Genomic DNA, 22,139 nt, shown 5'->3' on the forward strand with positions numbered 1-22,139 from the left:
AATAGAGATAAACAGTTAACCTTGAAGTGTCTGGTTCGTTTATCATCAGAGTTACAAGAGAACCGCGACAAAAAAAAAACAAGTAGAAAGGCCAAAACATGTCAGTCCCCGACTCTTAAGCTAAGCAGTATGGGCGCATTCATGGCCTTTGCTGTAATTCACCATCTTTGATGTTCATACCAATTTAAAAAAACATGAGGAAATACATGACTATGTTCATCCAACGACCTTTTCGTGTATGAGTGACTTCGAAATGTTAACATCTATCGTCTTGTACCAATAAAACCCCATTCTTTTGGGTCACTTCCTGTCGTCAGATCCGATTACGTTCTCATCCCTAATGATCCGCAACATCTTAATCTGGAGGAGAGCTTTTTCATGCACTCTTGGTTTGATTACTTGATCCCGTCTTTTCCCAGGCACAAAGGATTCGGAAGCTCGCCCAACAGATCTCCAACTGCAAGCAGTGCATCGAGAGGTCCTCTGCCCTCATCACGCAGGCCGATCAGACACTGAAGGAAACCGATCACGCTCGCTTCCTGCAGACTGCCAAGTGCATCAATGAGAGGTCAGAAAGCCCCCACACTGAGCATCCATGTTGGAATGATTCAGCCAAGCAAACTAAAGTGTAGCTTTAGGGATAGGGCAAAGAGTGCACACGTATAATTTGAAAAACAATTAGAACTTTGTGCACTCAAATTACCCAACAGCAAACTCAAGCAGAGGGAATCCATCTGTTATTTAGCCTGCTCTTATTTCACTGCTCACGCTTTCTGACTCATTGATTTAAAAAGTTGAGAACAAAACCTGGTGTCCAATGCATGCATCCTCAGGAGCGAGCAATATAAAGATAAATCATTATCTTTTAGTCCTTCAAACAAAAGCAGTCTTTCAATCAGAATTTAATCTGCAGTCTCACTAATTAGGGGGCTGATTTAATTGGATTGTATTATATTTTAATTAAGCAACTGTTGGGGCAGTTTGTAAATACTTTATATATCTTACACCATCAGCTAAACATGCTAAAATTCCTTATTTCTACATCTTGGAGTAATGTAATAATATAAAATAATATACAACACTTCTTTTGATTGATCATTATCTAGGGTTTCCATGGCAACCGCATCAACCCAAGTGCTGATCCCTGAGATACACCTAACGGACTCCTTCGACACCGTCGCCCTGGACTTCACCAGAGAGAAGAAATTGTTGGAGAATCTGGATTACCTCACAGGTAAACCTTCATGTTTTCATCCAAGTCTTTCCCTTCAGAGGGACATTCGTCGATTTAAGCTCCTTGTTTTTTTTTAATTCACATGACTAATGCGAAGTCAAAATGAGTGGCCATTTTAATTTGTGTGCATTGTAAACGTTTGATGTTTACTTTCCCCCCCGGTTAAAATAAATTGCTCTTTGTCAGATCTACAGTTTAGCCCTTTCATTTGAGTTCCTCACTGACCATGAATCCAAACCTTGCCTTTAATCACACTTCAATTCCTCCCTTTCGCTCTTTTGAAGTTGCTGCCGTCTTCAAGCATTGCGTTTGAAGGAGCAGCCCATTAACTGAAAAATTAATTTTCAACATTAATTTCCGGTGTCCTATTTGCGAGGGGCCCATCAACATGTCACAGTGTGAAATATGAGCGCGCCAGAGACAAATACAAGGCATCCTGTGTAGTGGATTTGAAGGTCTGTGAAAATGGCTGGCTCATATTTATTCTCTGCGATGCATGAGGGCTTCGCTGGAGGGCCTTTTTACTAAGTGAATCAGTCCACTATGTGCAGCCACTCATGGCAGAAAGCTTGAGAGAGGGGGAGAGTGACGGACACAGAAAGAGATAGTAAGTGACTTGACAATCAATTTAAGCTGTGTCTTTGTATCTTACCTCAGTCCACTCTCTTTCTACCAAAGATTTTGTGAATAGATTGAATTTATTCCACTATTGAACTAAAACATAAAGAACACATGAAGAGTGAATAACACGAGTGTAAGAAAGCCAATCCTGCGTCTCTGCTTATGCAACGACTTACATTTGTTACTGCCAAAAAGGATTGCGATATTTACTCTTCCCGCTGTGTTAATGTGAGTTTCTTTTTATGTGAATATTTCATTATTTCTCTTCTGCACTGCTTTCAAATGCTCAACCTACCACTCTAGTGGAAAGAACATCTTCAGTGCTGTGTGTAATGAAGTCTTTGCACTCTTAAATGGAAACAAACAAACACGTACGAGGTTAATTGGGGCAACTGTTTGCTGTAACAACTGACAAGAGCGTTATCATTTTTGGAATAGTGTAATTTGCAATTATACTCAATTGGCATTAGGTCTTGTTGCATGACTTTCCTATTTCTCACCCTCTGCAGCTCCGAATGCTCCGTGCATAAGGGAAGAGTTGTGCACGGCTTCCTACGACACCATCTCTGTCCACTGGACGTCTGATGACGAGTTCACAGTGGTGTCCTATGAGCTCCAGTACGCCATCTTCACCGGACAGTCTAATATTGCCAGTAAGTATGTGTGGCTGTGAAAGAATGCTCCAATCAGATGGGAAAACACATGTATGTGTTTAGCAGCCCGGTGGGAGTCTATTCCACATCTCAGATTTGTTCGGGTGTTTCAAATAGATATGGGGTTTTGCAGGTGAATTTTTCTTCCTGTTCCATGGCCGCAAAAATTGGGGCAAAATAATTACCATGAAAATGGCCTCTAGCGTGCAAGAGATTGTCAAGAAATAATAAGAAACAACTCTGAAATCGACATATTTCTTTGATCAATGTAAAAAATGCCAACTGCCCATAGAGAGCAAGACTGCAGCTTTCCTGTGGACTGAACGTTGCAGAGATTGGATGGATATATATCAACCATTAGTGACAAATCCAACCCCTCCCAGATGGGAAACCATTGGGACCATTGAAGTGACAGTAAAATGGAAAATCAGGCAACCAGAGAAGGCTTTGAAACAGCATTTAGACCATGGGAAGTAAAATTTACATAGTCATCGATTAGTTGACCGAATAAATTAAATAAAGCATAACAATTCTAATAATCAAAGACGTGTTGTGGACTGGCCAATGTCCCGCTCCCTGCGTGCAAACATCTGCAATAGACGTGCTACACAGACTACATTTTTTTTTGCATTTTAAAAACCTTTTTTTTTACAGCCCTGAGATGTGCTCAAGTACAATTACACTGCTGTACTGATGGCCACAAGCTACCCTAAGGCAGCTGGGAGTTAAAGTGCTTTTCTAAAAGCCGAGATAGTAGTTGAAGTGGAACCTCCTGAAGTGAAGCCTCTGGCCTTCATGCTACTATCACCCTCAGATGTTGTCACACATGAAGTGACAGTAGCTTGTGGTGTGTAAAAGGAGAATGAGGTTTGACGATAGCGCAGCAGAGAACTCACATTGGGCTTTGTGAACGACTTCAGCGGATGAAAAAGAGTTCTTACGTCTATACATGCTAGATGTTTAAGTAGCACCGATGGAGTGTGCATGCTCAGAGATTCCTTCCTCCTTTTGTATCTTTCTTCCCATCTTCCTGAGGTCACACCTTTGTCATCACCTTCTCATTACTTTACAGTTTAAAGCGTGTTTAGAACAGACAGCCATTAAGCCAATGTGACATTTCCCTTTTCTTTCCCCTCTTCACATCCCGTCTCCTTCTGTTCGCCGAGACGCTGTGATTTTTCTCACATCCTGTTTTCACATCTGATAATGTCAGAGGTGTTGCTGTTGGCATCCGAGTCACACGCCAGAAAGTTCCCCCAGGGGAAATTCAGATGAATCACGATGCAAGAAGTGAAAGTCTTCTTGTTTTGTTGATTTAATAAAGAAAACAGAAAAACAACATGCTTAACTGTTATGCATAATTGTTTGGCGCAGCCCTCTAAATTAGATTTCCTGTGGGGAATGTGTGTGATTATGAAACAAAGAGAGAGAAAGAGGTAGTCTATCACAGTTTGTTTGATTGTAATGTATTTACATTAAGTGCATACCAGTAGGAATAGTAGCAGTAGTTACTTTAATGGTCACAATCAACTTCGCGTACGCAGTATGACGCCGTAATCATAATGTCCTCATCTGTGTTCATCACACTGTTTGTTAGTGTCGTGCTTGGTTAGAACACATAAAAGCATATGTAGTAGAAAGTTGTAATTCTTAAGATTTACAAAATAATTAAGCAAAAATGTTCATACTATTTAGAGCATTTTTGGAGCAACTATTGTTCAATGCATCTGCTCGAGATATATATACACATATATATATATATGTATATATATATAGTCCTCCTTTCTCACAAGGAATTCAACTACAGACAAGAAAGGATACATGCATTAAAGTTTTCAGGCTGATATAAAAAGTTCTACTAAATGTATTTATTAATTTTCAGGCTGTTATTCTACTCCCCCCCCCCCCCCCCCCCCCCCCCCCCAAAAGAAATCGTTGCTATAAACAATGTAGACAGTGCTCAGGCTTCCCAGAATAGAAAGAGAAACTGCCTACAAAAGGTATTTTTTAGCTTTCTTGTCGATTCTTGAATTCTTCAGGAGAAAGTGGTGAACACATCTTTATGTGACATTCTGACAAAAAGGAAAACAGAGTTATGAAAGATTATTTTCACTTCTGGGTGGCCAACAAAGAGTATGGTGGTAGCCTTCTAAATTCCTGAGGCGAACGAATCCCCGACATGGAAGGAAAATGCATACATGAAAGCCTTAGGAGGCGGTACTGCACTACAGAAGTGCCATTGAATAAATCACAGGCCAAACATAGAGCATTGTGCAGTCATGAAGCCAACGAGGTGTGACCGGTTTCCTCTTGTGCCTTTTCACACCCTCTCACCTGTTCCCACTGCCACAGGCTCGCACACTACCGATCATCGAGTACACGATCCTTTCACACTGTACTGTACATTACTCCCCTCCAGGAAACTTACAGAGTAAATACATTTTCTTGTGTTCGGGTGTTGTTTTTCTGACAGTGTCCTTTAAAAATCAATGCATTTTTTGAGCAACATTAAAGAATGGAAAATATAATTTCTTATAGAATTGCATCTGTGCCTCTTTCTCCCAATCGTGCCCTCCTTTCCCCTCTCCTCCCAGGTCTGTGTAACTCATTGGAGAGCTGGATGATTGTTCCCAACATCAAGCAGAACCACTACACGGTGCACGGTCTGCAGAGCGGCACCAAGTATATCTTTGTTGTCAAGGCCATTAACCAAGCGGGAAGCAGGAGCAGCGAACCGGGGACTCTTAAGACCAACAGTAAGCACAAGACGACTGAAAAAGATCACTAAATATCAGATTGACCTTTACCATTTATATTTAAAACACTCACACATACGTAGATTATTGGTTTTTATTATTTTCACTTGCTGTGAAGATTTTTTCCCCCGTAAAAAACCCGAAAATAAATGAGCTGTTCTGTAAAGAATGTTGCGCAATACATTTCAAAATTATTTTTCCATTTCCTCACTTTCTTCTCTACAAGGCCAGCCATTCAAGCTGGACCCCAAATCTGCCCACAAGAAGTTGAAAGTGTCCCACGATAACCTGACAGTGGAGCGGGACGAAACCACGTCGAAGAAAGGCCACAGCCAGGACCGCTTCACCAGCCAGAACAGCTACGGCGTGGTGGGGAACGTCTACATCGACAGCGGTCGTCACTACTGGGAGGCTTTAATTGGAGGGAGCACATGGTGAGTTTGACTGAACCACACATTTCTAGTCAGCGTTTCGCGAAGTCTGTTCGTAAAGGTTCAATTCTAACAAAATCTTCCAATCCCCCTCAGGTACGCTGTGGGTATAGCCTACAAATCAGCCCCCAAGCACGAGTGGATCGGCAAGAACTCGGCCTCCTGGGTGCTCTGCCGCTGCAACAACTCCTGGGTGGTTCGCCACAACAGCAAGGAGCTGGCCATCGAGCCCTCGCCCCACCTGCGTCGCGTCGGGATCCTGTTGGACTACGACGTGGGTTCTGTGACGTTCTACGACGCCGTGGGCTCCCAGCACCTGCACACATTCCACGTCTCCTTCATTCAGCCCGTGTGTCCTGTGTTCAACGTGTGGAATAAATGTCTGACGATTCTCTCGGGTCTACCTATCCCTGACCATCTCGAGGAACTGGAGCTCGACAACTGAAAACTACGGACGGAGGAGAATAAATAAGCGTGAACTGGTCGTAACTATCTTGAAGCTGCACTGGGCAGGATTTGTGAGGAGTGTCCCTTTTTATGTCAGATCTGCTCTATTTACCAAAATGCAATTCTGGACATGTGCACTTTTGCACCCAGAGGCCGAGACAAAACAATGTGTGAAATACAAACGGCCTCCTAAACAGCAGGCACACTGTCCTAACAAAGCTTGATGCCTGTGTCTGATATTCTTTTTCTCATTTGGTTTTCTCCGCCATCACACCGGCTGTTGTGATGAGCATTCGAGTAGCCCAATGACATCTCTTTCTCAATCCAGATAATTGAAATACTCGCTACCATTTGTGCAAAATGACCTAGTGCAGCTTTAATATACGAAGAAAAAGAAAGAAGGAGAGATGCCTGGAGTGTTATCTTCTATCACGCTTCTCAAAAGTGATTTTCAGTTATGATTTCTTATTGCAAATATGCCGCTGGTTCAGGCCATCTTTGACTTTTCAAGATGGATGACAGTAAACTGGAGCCAATCCAGAAGAAACCAGGAGAAATGGACAGAGTTGAGCCAGAAATTGCTACTCTAAGTCACTTTGGGCCACGATAGGTGCATTTGTACCACAGGAAACAAGCCACAAATCAATTTTTAATTTTCCTTCCTTTCTCTTATCAGATATAGCACTTTGAAAAATCCCTGAAAGTACAAACACATAAACTGCATTCACACACACACAGAAATGTGCAAACACACACTCACAACACCCCAACTTTAATCAATCATGGTTGCTGGAAAGAGCAGAATAACAGATGTATATTTTGTAAATTCGTCGCACATCTCCCCTTATCTTTCCCTCGTTCATTAAAAAGGAACCAAAGTAGCCATTGCTGTCTGTAAAGATGTCTTTACATACATTTTACATGAGTTAAAAAATGCTGAATTATTTTTTAAAAGTGACAGAAGAAATAGAATTATGCTAATATTAAATGGAGGATTCCCTTAAATGTAGACCTTGTTTTTGCACATTGTTTATACTTTATTCATGCTTTTGTAGCTTAAAAGAATATGTTGGTGCAGTTAACATGCATTTATATTTGGAAAGTGTTGTGTTCTGTTTGAATTATTGTGTTAATTTCCTTTGTTTGGCAGCCGGACAAGTCCTGCCGAGTTGTGTTACAGTTGTAGCCCCAGGTTATTATTGGAGCTGAGGGGTAAACTGTACATTTGGGTGTGATTTTTCTCACTTTTGTGTACAACAAGCATATTCCTGTTTAGTGAGACATATTTGTGCTGGTGTGCCAATTGGCCTACTCCATTAACTTGTTTTTAACAAAGAGTGTCCCATTCTCAAAAATATTGTTGAGGTACACTGAGGTGTTGGGAAAAATCTACATGCAGCTTATTGTTTAAAAAAGGTTCAATTACGCCATCCTTCACTTTATGGAGACAGCCATGCACAGGGGGCTGTCCTCAGACTTGTTGCACATTGATGATGTCACTAGGTTGCACATCACTCTTCACTCATTGGCTGGTTATTTAAAAAAAAAAAAGGGACAAAACGGCCATCATTAATCAAAAGGTTACAACAAAACCTCCCATGGGAATATTGTCAATACTATATCCTATAATGCTATAGTGTTCTAAATGACAATGAGAACAAAGGCACTCCTCAGTGTAAATACAAAGATTTAGTTGTATTTCTCAATGTCGCTTTGTTTCAATACCTGGTACACTTAAAAGTATGAAGACAAATAATCTATTCTTTAACTCTGTGTTTCCTTGGAAATTAATAAAACTGTATGTTTTCATTGTACCTGATACGAATATGTCGTGCATAATTTAACGTTTCCATTTCAACTTTATGACAATGGTGTTTTATGTTCAGTCTCTGTGGACGTTTTAATGGAAAACAGGATACGAGTGCTTGCATCACTGTCGTCCGAGATGAGTCTATGAGAAGGTCAAAAATAAACGTTGTTCCTTTTCACATTTAAGTGTGCAATTCTTTATCCGGTGAGGCAAAACAGCGGTGTGAGAATGTCAAGAGCCGCTCTCGTAAAAGCAGGACGGGGTGAAATGCCAGGAGTCATTTCTGGTTTTCTCTCTAGGGGCACGAACAAACAAATATCACAATATGAAGAGATTCAATCAGTTCCATATTCAATAAGTTTAGACTCTGCCATTTTGGTTTGTGTCAAGTTACTTGTGCTCTTTGGACAGAAACTGCATTATTTGCTCTAAGCAGGTCAGACACTATCAATCATCCGACATTTAAAGCTGCTATAATGAATATTCTTGTATTAACAATGGATCACATGACTACATCTATGTGAAAGCGGTCCCTCGATAATCATCACCCAACTCTGGGCTCAACCCATAGGTTGGAAAACACTGCTATCGTCACTCATCCACTTTCCCTAGATGTTTAACAAAGGACCTGCAGTGGCTAGATTTATCTAGCAAAGTGGGGTCTAACCCCATGACTGCACTATACAGGGATAATGTAATTAGCCTTTGTGTAACCACATTATTAGATACTTCAACTACAAAATAAAGATACTGCAACATGATGAATCATCCAGGCACCATGTCACTTTAAGTTGAGACCTCCACTTGTTCAGTTCACTTCAGTGTCCTGTGGAAGAGGAGGTTGTTGAGTTTATCATGTGAACTTCCCGTCGGGGGCTCTTCCGGATTCTTCTAGGAGCAATTGCTCTTAGATGCCAGGCATCAGTGGGGGTCTGCCGCTGAACTCCTAGCGTTAGCTGTAGCTTTGTGTGAGTTGTTCACACGGTTCAGTTGCGCGAGTGGACCAAATGAGTTTGACAAGCGCTCCACTGAGCAAACCATAAAGACAATTTCCAGGTCACCATCTGCAAATAATAGAGGTGTTTGTCTGTAATTGAACCTGTAATACAGAGGGTAAAGATAACATGGACAGACGTCTCTGTTGTTTTCAAAAGCATTGAAACCAGTAATTAGTGCAGCTCTCTATAACTGCTGCTGTATGAGACACTTCAAATAAATGTTCACCAATCTGGCACAACCCGGTCTTTCAGATGAAAAACAAACCATTAGCAATTCATTGAAAAGAGCTGGAATTAAACATCTGGAACACTCATTTGATCACAGCTCAGCCATTTATTCCGAAACAAGAACAGAGCTACGACATCAGTGGTAACAGGTTCTGTAACTATTCACATGTTTAAAAAGGAAAAATCAGCAAACTTACAACATTCTCCAACCAGCCCAATTGTTCGACCAACTCAAAGTCAGAGCCACTCAGAAAAGCTGACAGACAACCATGTCCTGCTGTCACCATTGATAGCAACTCCTAGATGCACATTTACAATAATGGCTTCTCAATGACCCGTCACTCCAAACTTCAACAGAGATTTCACCTCACACAATATAAACAACACACAATGGGACTCAGACAACGACACCTGTACACACTGTATAGTGACACCTTTTACAATCCAAGTAACATTTCAACAGAAAGAAAAGTAGCATTAAAAAAAACAGCCAAATCGATTAAATTCACAGATGTTGGGCCCCATATATCAAGATCACTCACCTACCCGTTCAACACCAACCACACGACATAGCCTCCACCTAATAACAACTTCCCCCTACTGCCGCTGACACCAGTGCCCCCACCTCCACATACCTCAACAGACAGCTCATGGGCCCTGCCAGCCGCTCCTCACCTGTGGAATTCCCTCCCAGAACACCTGAGGGCTCCACAGGCCACCGACTCCTTTAAGAAGGGCCTAAAAACCTTTCTCTTCAAAAAAGCTTTCCGTAAAACCTTGTTGTTGTTGTTGTTGTTGTTGTTGTTGCTGTTGTTGTCCTACATTTTAGCGCATTGAGATTACCTTTAGCTTTGAAAGGCGCTTTACAAATACAATTTATTATTATTAAGTCACAGTAACTGCAAGATGTTACTATAGGAATTATTACTATTATTTCATCCTTTTTTATTTTATACAGTTTGTTATGTACGTCACCATGATTTATTATCATTCTTATCATTGTTGTACATGGCATGCAGGCTATAAAATCACGAGTCAGAATATTAGACCATCTGTGCTTCTCTAAAGGGAGTAAGCCAAGCATGAATTGTGTCATTTCTTGATATGCTGATGTCCATAGAGAGCAATTATCTTCCGAAGACTTGCCTCGGATACTACCTTCCATATACAGGATGCCACGGATCTGTCCTTCAATGACGTGTTGTTCCCTACATGACATGAGATAATTAATTCCTTGTTGGCCTACTGCAAGATGCCTTCAGATTGTAAAACAATAGTATTTACTTAAATAAAAGTAGAATTTCCTAACCCTAAATTCTTACTTTTTCCACCAATGTATTCCAATTTGAGCTATGTGCAGTAGTTAAAAGTGCTTACTGACCTTCTTGTGTTCACATGCAAGACTTTGTGACATTTCAAACAATCGATACAGTAACTTATTGTCTCTTGGGATTTCGCTGTTTGGTTGAAACGGCCCGCAAAGGTTGAGAATCAACTATTATATTAGGGATGACCTTTATCAAGGGTTGAGTTTGTGGGTTGTTTTCTCTACACAACCTTGGTTCAAATACAATGACTTACCACCAATATATTCACACTTGAGAACTGTGACGATCCAACAGCTTAAAGAGCTCAGGCCTTTTCTTTTTTTTCCTTTCTGTGCCTCAAGGGCACCTTCTTTAGCAAGAAGCAGAAACTGTTAGTCATTTGTTTTTTTCCCCGTGGATCTTGAAATTTGAACCACTGACCTTCTATTCTCCTTCAGGCAAACACTGGCCTACTTTTGAACATAGCCAATTGTGCTGCTACCACTTCAACTGCATTTGTATGGGCAGTCTGGAGGCTTTGCCTTCCCCAGAGGATTTTTACAGCCAAGCCACAGCATAGAGAGAGACTTCAAGAGACACAGTATCTGTGCTCCTGGGGGAGCTGAGCCTGTATTCCATTGGCCCTTGAGGTCCTGATGTACAGTATATTTATGTGGTAAACAAACACATGTATCAGTAGCTAGTTGGTGACAATGTGGCATTTCAAGCAAAGAGGCAATGGCAGCATTAGCAGAGAAGCAATAGTAACTCCCTCAGGAGTGCAACATGGGAAATATTTGTGGTAAAGAAGCACGGTAACAACAAAGACAAAATAAAGTCTAACTATTCCAAGACTGGGTCCAACTCATCCGTTTTCGATGAAAATGATGCACTTGCTCTCAAAATTGTGTGCATATGAAATTCTGATCAGCAATTATCAGGAATGACAAGAATACAAGAATATCATACTCAAGGAAAAGTAAAAGCATGTAGAAATGTTTTTTTTTATGATGCTATGATAGCAATATTAATTTAAGATTTAGGTTACAAAGTAAATTGCATTAAATGACAACGTCTACAACCCAGAGCATACAACTGATAAACAACAACAATGAAAAATAATTACAAACAAAAAGAGCTATGGACACCACGGCGGGTGCAACAAGCATCATTAAGCCACATTAATTAAACACGGCACCTGTTGAGAGTATAAGAATATTGAACACAATTAAAAGTGCTTTTTACTCAAATACAAGTAAATTCGCTCTGTTAAATTGTAGTTGATCATCACAACACAAAACCTAAACAATTTCCTCCTCTATAGAGTTTTGCAGATTGCATACAACAGATTAACAATTAGAAATATACAATCCTGCTACTCTAGAATCAACCACAAAAGTTATAGAGAAATGACCAACAATAAATAAAAATACCTATGGACACCACATGTTGGATGCAACAAGCATTATTACTATTATTATCATTATCATTATCATTATCATTATCATCATCATCATCATCATCATCATCATCATCATCATCAGGAGTATACTCCATCCCGCTCCCTCTGCTCATCCTCAGCTGGTCTACTGACGATCCCTACATCACGCCTCATCACCATGGGTGCCAGGGCCTACAGCTGCACTGCTCCCAAGCTCTGGAACTCCGTCCCTCCACACATCCGACAGTCCGAAACTGTTACAACATTCAAGTCCCAACTCAAAACTCACCTCTTCAAACTGGCCTACCCTCTGTAGTATCAATCATCCTGTATCCTCCTCCCCTCCCCCCCTTTTCTCTTTATTGCTTTCTTCCTGTGTCTCAACCATATCTCATATCGTATTGTTTGTTTGCTCTCCCTTCCAACGTCCTGCTGTTTTTATGTCTTGTATTTTGTACGTTGTCCTTGGGTGTCTTGAAAGACGCCTCCAAATAAAATATATTATTATTATTAATCCACATTAATTAAATAGGACACTTACAATCAACAGCAACATAAAACACAAGAAACCCACATAAACACCATTTCTAGGCAACGCGGCGGTTGCTAACGCTCTCCTCTGAACAGTGAGTTACAACAATAAGTTACTTTGTTCTTGAACTCACCTGTCTGAAGGTCGTTCTGCGAGTCTCGTGCATCGCAAAGTCCTCCACAGTCGAATCAACTTCTCGGATCGTCTCAATCCAGAATACAACCAGTCCGATCGGCCTCCCGGTCCCACTGTGCGTTTGTCCTGAACGTCTGCAGTCACAGCTGTAACAAAGAATAACATCTTAAATGGTAGAAAGTCCTCACACACCTCACTAAAGGTAAAAGTTTGTCAGTGAAATCAGAAATCACGGCTGGATCATGAGTATTTTTTGCATTTAGCATGTTACCTAAACACAGCATGCGGTCCCGCAACATCGTGTTCACCATTTGATACATTAATCAGTAATTAAGGTGTATGCAACTTCACCTGTCACCTGTCTGGACATGGAGCCCTGCAGCCGTAGGCACACCTGCAGCTGCTAGAGATGCTGATTTGTCTCCTTTCTTTGGTCTCATTCTCACAAAGTTTTTCGCTTTTTGACTATAACAGATGTTATTTTAAATGTAGCAAATACTTGTGATTTAAAGAACTACTTAGATACAAGGCTATGCAAAGGTTTTTCTCTCCATGCTGCCTTGTAGCATGGAAGAATCAATCCTCTAAACGCCCAGTAGATGTCACTGTTAAGATTCAGAAAAATAAGCATACAAGCCCTCCACATAAATGTCATTGAACAGTAATTGGAAAGAGAATGATTATTGAACTTCTCTGTTCAAAGGATAGACCTGATGTGTGTGTGTGTGTGTGTGTGTGTGTGTGTGTGTGTGTGTGTGTGTGTGTCAGTGCTTTTATCAAAGAAAAAGATATTTTCCAAGGAGACAAATGTATTGATCTACGATAATCTACGATAGTCATGTCTTTCAATATTTCTGAGGCCTCTCGTCTGGCTTTTGCAAACAAAAATCGATTAGGTCCATTTATCACATGTCTTACCTTTATTTCAACTCTATTGCACGTAATAAGGGGGTAAAATCCATAAATGAAATGTGGGCAGGTCTTATGTGCAAGTGTCAGTAACTCATTTGGACCTCCATCAAGCATTCGTCACTGTCTATTAAATCCATTATTCACAAGCAATAATAAAGACCATGGTTGTGTCTATTTTGGCATTGACGGAGGAAAATGTTCCAGAGCAAGTCATAAGCCTCGACTGTCGTCATAATGTTTCATGAGTGTTGTGAAAGATAAATATGCAATCAGGAGGTTGTTGGTCATTTTTATTTCTAAAGGGGATTCAGTCACTAAGTGTGTTTGTGTCGCCGTGTACGATCTCAACCTGCACTAACATGCTAATTGTACGTAGCATTCTAGGAACACGGCATATATGTCTGGTCTAAACTGGAAGCAAGTTTAGCATACATTTTCTAGCCTAACAAGTGAGGTGAAGAACTTCTTCGCAACTCAGAAGAACTTCATCATTCCAGCCAATCAGTATCACCTTATGCAAACAGTAACTGAGAGGTGAATCATTTGCATTTACACAGTTGTGTGCCTGTGGCTGAGTTGCTCACATAGAACAAAATTACAAAACCAAGTGTGCAATATTAATAAGTCTTATTTAGAAAATGGGGGTGTTTTCAATCTTTATGCAAGCAGTTTTCCAGCATACAGCACTACTGAGATGTCCTTGAGCAACAAACTGAATCCATACCACCTTCAAAAATGCCATTGTGTGCATGGAAACACTGTTAAATTATCATTGTCAGGTTTCAGGTCAATGATTAGCAGAGACGAGGAGACAATGCAGTGTCCGACAGTGAATGGAAGGCGTTATGGTCTGCCGTTTGCTGTGAGTTTCACCACTGAAGACAGTCACTGTTGACCTTTGACACGCTATTGCCAAACTGTTCCACCTTCTGGTCAGCTGCGGAGTTTGCTGCCATCAAGAATCCAGGATCTTGGCTGACATCCGTTAAGGCCAGGTTGCTAGCGCTTCAGGGCTTGTTCTGGATCTTGAGTCGCCCTTCTCACTTGGCTTAAGTACATCTGGGAGACTGCTGCGAGGCTTTTCGGCTGCTAGTTGGGCCTCTCCTTTGAGGAGGTGGAGTAGCCACAAGGGCCCAAAGGCTGTCTGGACATTTATACCTACTGCTGACCTCAGGAAAATCCTCCGTTGCCTAGCTTTAATCTCAAGATGTTGGGTTGGAAAGCTAAAAAAGTGAGCAGTCCACTGCTTTAGCCTGCAATTAGCCCTCACCCAGTCCGTGCTAATTGCAGGCTAGATGTTGGGGGATTTGGAGGTATCAGGTATCCCAGTGTTGCCTTTTCATCCTGGCTTTCAGCACCACTAAGCCTTGCTTCAGATCAATGCAATTCAACAAATGTGTCTTTCCCTTTCAGTTATGGAGCTCATGACTTAATAGCAACACTAGCTTCTTAAATAAAAACAGCTACTTCCTTACTCCCACAATACTTTTAGTCTCATTCCCAGGCTCACCATCCCCTGAGAGGAAAGCAAACAGATATATATGGTCGTTAATGAGAATGGGGTCTGGCGCAGGTTCTTATCAGGTCTCTCCTTAACTCCCCCTACCTCCCAAACAACACGCAACCATACCCCCTTCTTGCCAAAACCTATTTCAAATCTTGTGATAGCATTTTTTTGTTAATGAGACGTCTCATTTCTTCTTCATTGCATTTGATCTTAATCAGACACTTGTTATGTATGCTCCAGACTTGCATTCTAATCTGTTGCACCAGACGAAGCACCAAAGGCTTTTGTGATAAACAATTTAGTGTATTGATCAGAGAAGGCCCGTGGCACAATTAGGCCCAAAGGAAGGAATGATCACTTTACTAATGATGCTTTTTGGAAAAAGTTCAGCAAGGAAGTAAAAAGTTGAACTCTGAGTCCAAAGAGCTACAAAATGTTTTCTTTCTCTCCATGTCTAAATGCTGTAAATCTTTATGCCAATATCTTTCTTGCTTCCCATGTCCTTCCATCCTTTGCCATGTCTCACTTTCCTTTCTCGCAATCTGTATTTCTCTTCTTTAAAACTCACTCACACGTTGCATTTCTGTGCCTTCTCAATCACTCACTCAATCCCACTTTGATAGTCTAGCAATTTTACCCAGACAGCCAGTCAAGAATCCAATTAGTTTGCACCTCTCAATCATAAAATCTTCAGTCAGGTTGAAACAAACTTGGACGGACATGCTTTTACCGCCTCCCTGCCTAATTAGGAGACGATAATTTATTGCACTCCGAATGGGCACAGGCTTTTGTGCACTCAAGTAATTGGAAAAAATATATAAGGGAGACAAGAGAGGGGAGCAACCAAGCGACGAGAAACGATAAAGGGATGAATTAAAAGGTAGCCGACACGGACAGGGTGTTAGCTAGGTGTTTGAGCCATTTCTGCCCATTTCTCCCTTGACTAAGTCCAAACTAAGAGTCAGACATGTTTCTAGTGCTAGTGGGGCAGTGTCTAACGCAGGTCCTCCAAGGACTCAGGTGTGTTTCATCTTCGTTTTTAAAATTCAAGGGCGTGCCGCTTGTATCTTTTGTACTTGTGAGAAGAGTATTTAGACCTTTGGAGTGACAACATTCCTGAGATGAGAGCAGATGTGGTTTGATGCTCAGCTGTGAACTGAAATATTAATTCTACAATAACAACAATTAAGAATAGATTCAGGGTGATTGGTTTACCTTGAGGATAAAGGTAATCTCATCATCCAGAATTATAAGTTTAACTACATACAATAAACATTTACTGCGTTTACATCTGGCATTATCGTGTAATCTGTATCTGAATATCTAAAAGCAGAAAACACCCACCGGTAATGGAAAACATATAGCCGACTTCATAAACAGGCATGACATGTGTAAAAGCAGTGGAGTGCCCCTTTAAGGTTATCATGAAGGAATGAATGTGGTCAGTGGAAATACTTTGTTAGAACTGAAACATAAGCGTGTGTGTGAAGAAGAGAAGGTGAGGACGAGAGGACGACAGAACGTGAGAAGTGAGGAAACATGAATTTTGTGAGTTTGTGTGAGAGTATGTGTGAGATTAGGTGTATTTGTGTGTGAAGGAGAGAGGAGGAAGGGAGAAAAGGTGAGAAGGTACATGCACATTTTGTATACCGATGTGCAAATGTGTATGCGTGTGTGGGCGTGTGCGCGCCCGTGGCAGCGCTTGTTCTTGCCTGAGTGCATTTGCACAGAGGAGAACGGATATGACAGGCCTGTCTGTTGTCTCCACAGAATAATTGCTTATGGATTACCTGAGGCGAGTCCCACTGGAGATACTTAGAAATGACACTCCCAGGTGACTCCTTGAATCATGTTCATATCCGGTCTGGGCGAGAGTTTGATTTTGCTTTGCCTGATGTGTGTGTACCCTTTTACGTGTGTGTGTGTGTGTGTGTGCAGATCCAAGGGGATACGTTGTCACCGTCATCTAGCTGACATACAGAGAAGTAACTCCAAAGACGTCACGTTTCTCTCACACACACACACACACACACACACACACACACACACACACACACACACACACACACACACACACCATCTATGACTCAGCTCATTTCCATGCAGTGGACAGACTTATAACAGGGACATGTTGGTGCTAATTGTGGTGATATCCAGTATAGTGGTTTGTCTGCTCTATTAAAATTAACATTTATTTTACTTTGAGGGTTTTTTCAACAAAAATCTACATGTACCAGGATGCATTGTCTAGCAGGTTCTCAACTCAACAGGAACCCTGAATGATACAGGACACCAAAAAGCCATGATTTTTTTGTTGTTTTCATAAATGTTGTGTTGTTGTCGAGGGCCCGCAGAATGTCTTACTCCTGCTCAAGACACACACGAGTATGAGTGTTTTCTTGGCTGTTAGAGTAAACTCTCGCCATGTCTGCATACTGAGAGCAAGTGTTTCTGCTTGCCTGATAAATATACACAATAGAGCTATTACACATACCATTAAAATTCACAAAAGACAATCAATGGCCATTGTTTGTGTCAGGACAGTTGGTGAAATACTGAATAGCCCCAAATGAACTCTGCTTAGTAGCTACTATTAGTACTTGCAGGTGTGATCTGCATAGGAGTCATTAACACACAATTAATTCTTGATGATGCAATCCCATTAACCCTCCCTATGCAGGACCCAGGTCATTCTACTGATTCAAATGAATCCTTTTTGCAATAATAGCAAAGAAAGAAATATTCTCCAACTTGTAAAAGTGGAGAAAAGAGGTCTTTTCACTGGAACATTTATTGATTTGATAGTGAAATATGTCCTCTTGCAAGTACCTTCCTTATAATTGACTGGACTCAAATAAACGCCCCTCAACTGCAAGGTGAGATAGGGAAGTGAATGACAATGTGTAATCCTTGGTGAGGTTGTCCCCGAGTTCACACATTGCATTAAACACATCATTTACTGTCCTTGAATATACTTTAAAGAAAAAATTGTAACCGTTAAAACCTGAAGGAGAGAGGGAATTGTGCAACAAATAGAGGGTGATAAATGTTCTGCAACTTATTATTTTATTGTCACATAAAAGCCGGGGGAGTTTGGCAGAAATAGTTCAAAAACGGCCGTAGTGAACTTAAAGCAATCAGGTAAAGGTAACATGTCATGAACTCCATTATTCCACATCTGTCAATCATTTGTATTCACTGTAAAGCAGCTCTTTTGATCCAATTTGCATCCAAGTGATTAAGATCAAAAGACCCTTGTTGAACCTAAAGTCTAGACGACTGATGCTGTCATCTAACATATCATCTATTACTTTATGCTAATCAATGATAAAACCAGGAAATCACACTTGATATGAATAAAGCGGGAAGACGCTCATACTGACAGATACCTTTAGACCCAAGGAGGCCGTTTGTGAGTGAGGTATTTGATAGAGTTTCACTTTTCACAGGATCCCAGTGAGACTGAAAGGTATAGGTAACATTCAATTACATACCTCTCTACACACAGAATGTGTTGAACCGCGGTGGGCCTGAAGTAGATGAGGGTTGACAGGGATACGCTTAAAACTCAGTGGTCCTTGTATTTTCTTCTCCAACAGTATCCCAGTGTGGTTGTATGGTAAATACACTGTGGCAGCAGTATGGCCTTTGGTATCTCTGTATATGACTTAAGGCTAACACTTCTGACTTGTCTGTATTGCTTAGATTTATTAAAAAGAAATTCAAATATAAGATTTAGAATCTTAAATGCCAATATACGGTATTTTTGTTAGGAGAATAAATAATGCTGAAATCCTTAATTCCTTATTTTGCCAATGAACACTGGAACTGCTTGATTGACCCATAGAGGAGGACAGCTGATCCAGGATTATCACTTCACAAATACCTGTTTTGAATTACCCATCCACATTTGATTGCTTTCTGATTCTGATTCTGATTTTTGAAATAATATTTTGATTTCCTTTTGCCCCCCTTCAGTTTTAGTCCCCCCTGTGTCATCTCATTAGAAAGAAAAATCCTGGAATCACCCCTGTTTACAAGCAAGACTCACATCTTGCACATTTAAATAACCTATTATTATTATTACTTTTTTCCTGCTCATACAAAATGTAAAAATAACACAAAAAATTGCAAAGCCAATTACTTTTTAAACATATCATTAGTCCAAAAGTTTATTCGCAAATCTGGTGAAAGTATCAAGGTACTAAAAATAATGTGAAGCACATAAAGATATTAGTATATTTTACTATTAAATTTGACCCTAAATACAACATTATGGTTGATTTAAGTTAAGAAAAAGAACTGTGAATTGAACTATTCTGAGAAGAAAACAGTAAACATGTGCAGATGCTGGGATTGAGGATGGCACAACATGAGTCAGTGAGTGGAGCTGTGCGGCTGCAGTTCACACAGGCGGCCAGTAGAGAGTGATACACACACTGTAATGGAGCTTTCCTAGACTATGGCTTTGGGGGAAAACTGTAAACTACTCTCCAACCCTCTGCATCAGAGGGAAGCTGAAACTGTGTTTGTGTGTCTGTGTGTGTGTGTGTGTGTGTGTGTGTGTACACCCGTACATGTGCGCATCTGTCATAGTACTAAGCTTCAACCCTCTCCAGCACACAGAGCTGGAAGCTGCTGCCTGACATTCACAAACAATGGCCACGCAAGACAATGCAAACAAGATGCCTGGGATCATTTCCCTGTCCCCGTGTGCAACAGCTTGCAAAGCTTTTGCTTCCTCCACCCACCCCTTTCTAGCTTCAACATAAGACATCGCCCAAGGTGTGGATTTATGTAACCACGCAGATCCCTTCCCCAACCATCCTTTTAACCAAATCATCCCACATTCAAAGCACCTTCGTATCTCAGCTCCAAATCAGACATGTCAGCGCAATCGTGGTTTTTCGGAAAAGCCCCTCACTTACTCCAGGGCGTTTTGAAGCCGACCGCATTTTGCAGTGCTGCATAAACATCCCGAGGGTGTTGTTTGAGTCAAACATCCATTTGGCTTCGTGATTTTATGGGTCAACTGCAGACCAGAAGAAGGGCGTAAATACTCTGACAACACCTTGAATAGTAATGCTTCCTGGGCCTCCTCCAACAGATTGCGTTCGCGGGTGCACGCGTGTTTATGCGTATTTGTAGCGCCAAACGACTGGTAAACACTTGGATTAAAGCTGTGCGCCGTTGCAATTGGTTGAGTCACAGTGCATTTAGAGTGCGGTGGATGGTTATTCGCCGTGATCATATCATTCTGAAGAGGAATCGCAGCTCAAAGCGAGATGGACAGTGGTGTACTGTGATGTTAGAAGTCTACCAGTTCATTTCCTCAAAGCTCTGAGGGAATCTGTGCAGACAGTTGACTGGCGAGTTTGAATAATTGCTTCCAAACTATAATTACATTTGCTGTGTCTGTGAGCATGGCAAAGCAGAATTTGACTATTTCTTACCAACAAGATCACTGATGGTATTCAAACGCTTTAAGGCACTGATGCCCGATACACCCACAATGAGTGAATGTAATCTCCATCTCTCAACAGTTGAAACAAACAAAATAAGCAAAATAACACCGACAGTACGCTGCACTTACACGTCTTCAAATGTAGTTATAACATTCCTGCTATTATGGTCTTTTTATGGATGCTCACACTCTACCATGTTTACTTTGATGCCTGATGGTTTTGTGCCACGTTCACATTAAATTAACTTTTTTTTCCTCCTTCAGTTTCAAAGTTCTTTTCTCATTGGAAAGCTTTTGTGTCCAAGAGATAACAATCAATCGTAAACAAATCTACAGCAGCAATTTATCCGTTGATTCTCTGCGTTGTTTACTGCTTTTATGTCTCTGCCTGTGCCAAACGTAGATATAGGACTATTTAGAGAAATCCCACCAAGCAGGGTCTTGGCTAATATCATGTGTGAAGAAACAACACATCTATCATGGATAATTGCTGTTCCAACCAGAAAGCACATTAAGTGTCCCAATTTATGAAACGCACATTAATCTACCATGAGTCCTGTGCTGAAGTTCAGCTCACATCGGAGCATTTCAATTATTCAGAGCAAAAATAATAATTAAAAGAAAAACTCAGATAGCAGCAAGTTTCCTCCAGGTGTGTACATCCGAGTGTGTACGTCTGCACATCCTTGTGAGATGTTACTATGGGGACGAATGCTGTGGAAGTAATGCAGACTGAATGCACATTTCAATCCGTAGAGCCAGTGTGTTCTGAGGCAGAATCGATGCCCTTATATGCTATGCTCTGTATAGTAATGGAATTATTGCCCCGATGGATTGTAGCTCGGGGCGTATAGCTCGCAGCACTGTGGAAGTGCATTTCAAGGTAGAGATTTGGGGATTTCAGGAGCATTTGAGGCTGAGAAGTGGAGGGAATAGTCATCTGTGTAATGATGGTAATATTATTACTGGGGGGAACGAGGCTATATTGCAGCGGGGCCGGCTGGAAGTGAAACTCAGCCTGACAATCAGTGTAGATTTTCAAGTGCAGGAACATATTGGAGTCAATTAAAAGTCATTTCAGGCAATTCAGGAACTTTTCTAAATAAGTCGAAATGAAATATCCAAAAGTGAATTATAATTATTGTCATAATCAGCTGGAAGTGAATTCAGTGCAGGTCGTGTTGCCTGCAGGTAACGATTTAGGATTCAGTTTCAAGAAATGAAAAAGTGTGTTCACATATCACATAGAAACGCACGGTGAGGTTTGTTGGCATGTGCAGGTTTGTAGCTGTGCAAGTGTGAGCCGGACGTGCGTCTCAGTTCACCGGCTCCGTCTCTTTCGCCGTGTCTGAAGATCTGTCTCCTGAATACTGCCAGAGCTCTGAGTGAGGTACTTCAAAGCCCTATGAGAACTAGTCAGACTGAGAGTGAAACAGGGAGAATCAGCTCCAATACTCCAATCAACCCAGTGGATGGGAAGGCGCCGCTCATGAGCCCTGCTATATACCACTCTACAGAGCCAAAAAGAATTGAGGAATTTCAGCCCGTCATGGAAACACAGAAGCTTGTAAAACGTGCCATAGTTAGCTACAGTACCCATGAAGCAAGATAAGCAGAGAATATGACAATTTAGGGAAATTTAGACAAAAACACAATCCTAACT

At 41.1% G+C, this 22,139-nt stretch overlaps 2 protein-coding genes across 4 annotated transcripts in view; one reads left to right on the top strand and one right to left on the bottom strand.

Moving 5' to 3' along the window:
* LOC115020080 (E3 ubiquitin-protein ligase Midline-1-like) overlaps positions 1–8,130 on the top strand; it is a 46,409-nt gene extending 38,279 nt beyond the window's left edge. For all 3 annotated transcript variants that reach the window (XM_029449971.1, XM_029449964.1, XM_029449979.1), the window contains 6 exons: positions 420–568; positions 1,107–1,234; positions 2,365–2,508; positions 5,103–5,264; positions 5,491–5,698; positions 5,792–8,130. In XM_029449971.1, the coding sequence (XP_029305831.1) occupies positions 420–568; positions 1,107–1,234; positions 2,365–2,508; positions 5,103–5,264; positions 5,491–5,698; positions 5,792–6,140 (1,140 nt within the window). In that variant the 3' untranslated portion in view covers positions 6,141–8,130. The remainder of the gene's footprint in view (positions 1–419; positions 569–1,106; positions 1,235–2,364; positions 2,509–5,102; positions 5,265–5,490; positions 5,699–5,791) is intronic.
* LOC115020102 (male-specific lethal 3 homolog) overlaps positions 1–22,139 on the bottom strand; it is a 411,372-nt gene that overhangs the window by 124,908 nt on the left and 264,325 nt on the right. Inside the window, exon 2 of the mRNA XM_029450009.1 lies at positions 12,592–12,739. Coding sequence (XP_029305869.1) covers positions 12,592–12,624 — 33 coding nt within the window. The 5' untranslated portion in view covers positions 12,625–12,739. The remainder of the gene's footprint in view (positions 1–12,591; positions 12,740–22,139) is intronic.

The sequence above is a fragment of the Cottoperca gobio genome, chromosome 2, assembly GCF_900634415.1.
Source record: "Cottoperca gobio chromosome 2, fCotGob3.1, whole genome shotgun sequence".
NCBI lineage: Eukaryota > Metazoa > Chordata > Actinopteri > Perciformes > Bovichtidae > Cottoperca > Cottoperca gobio.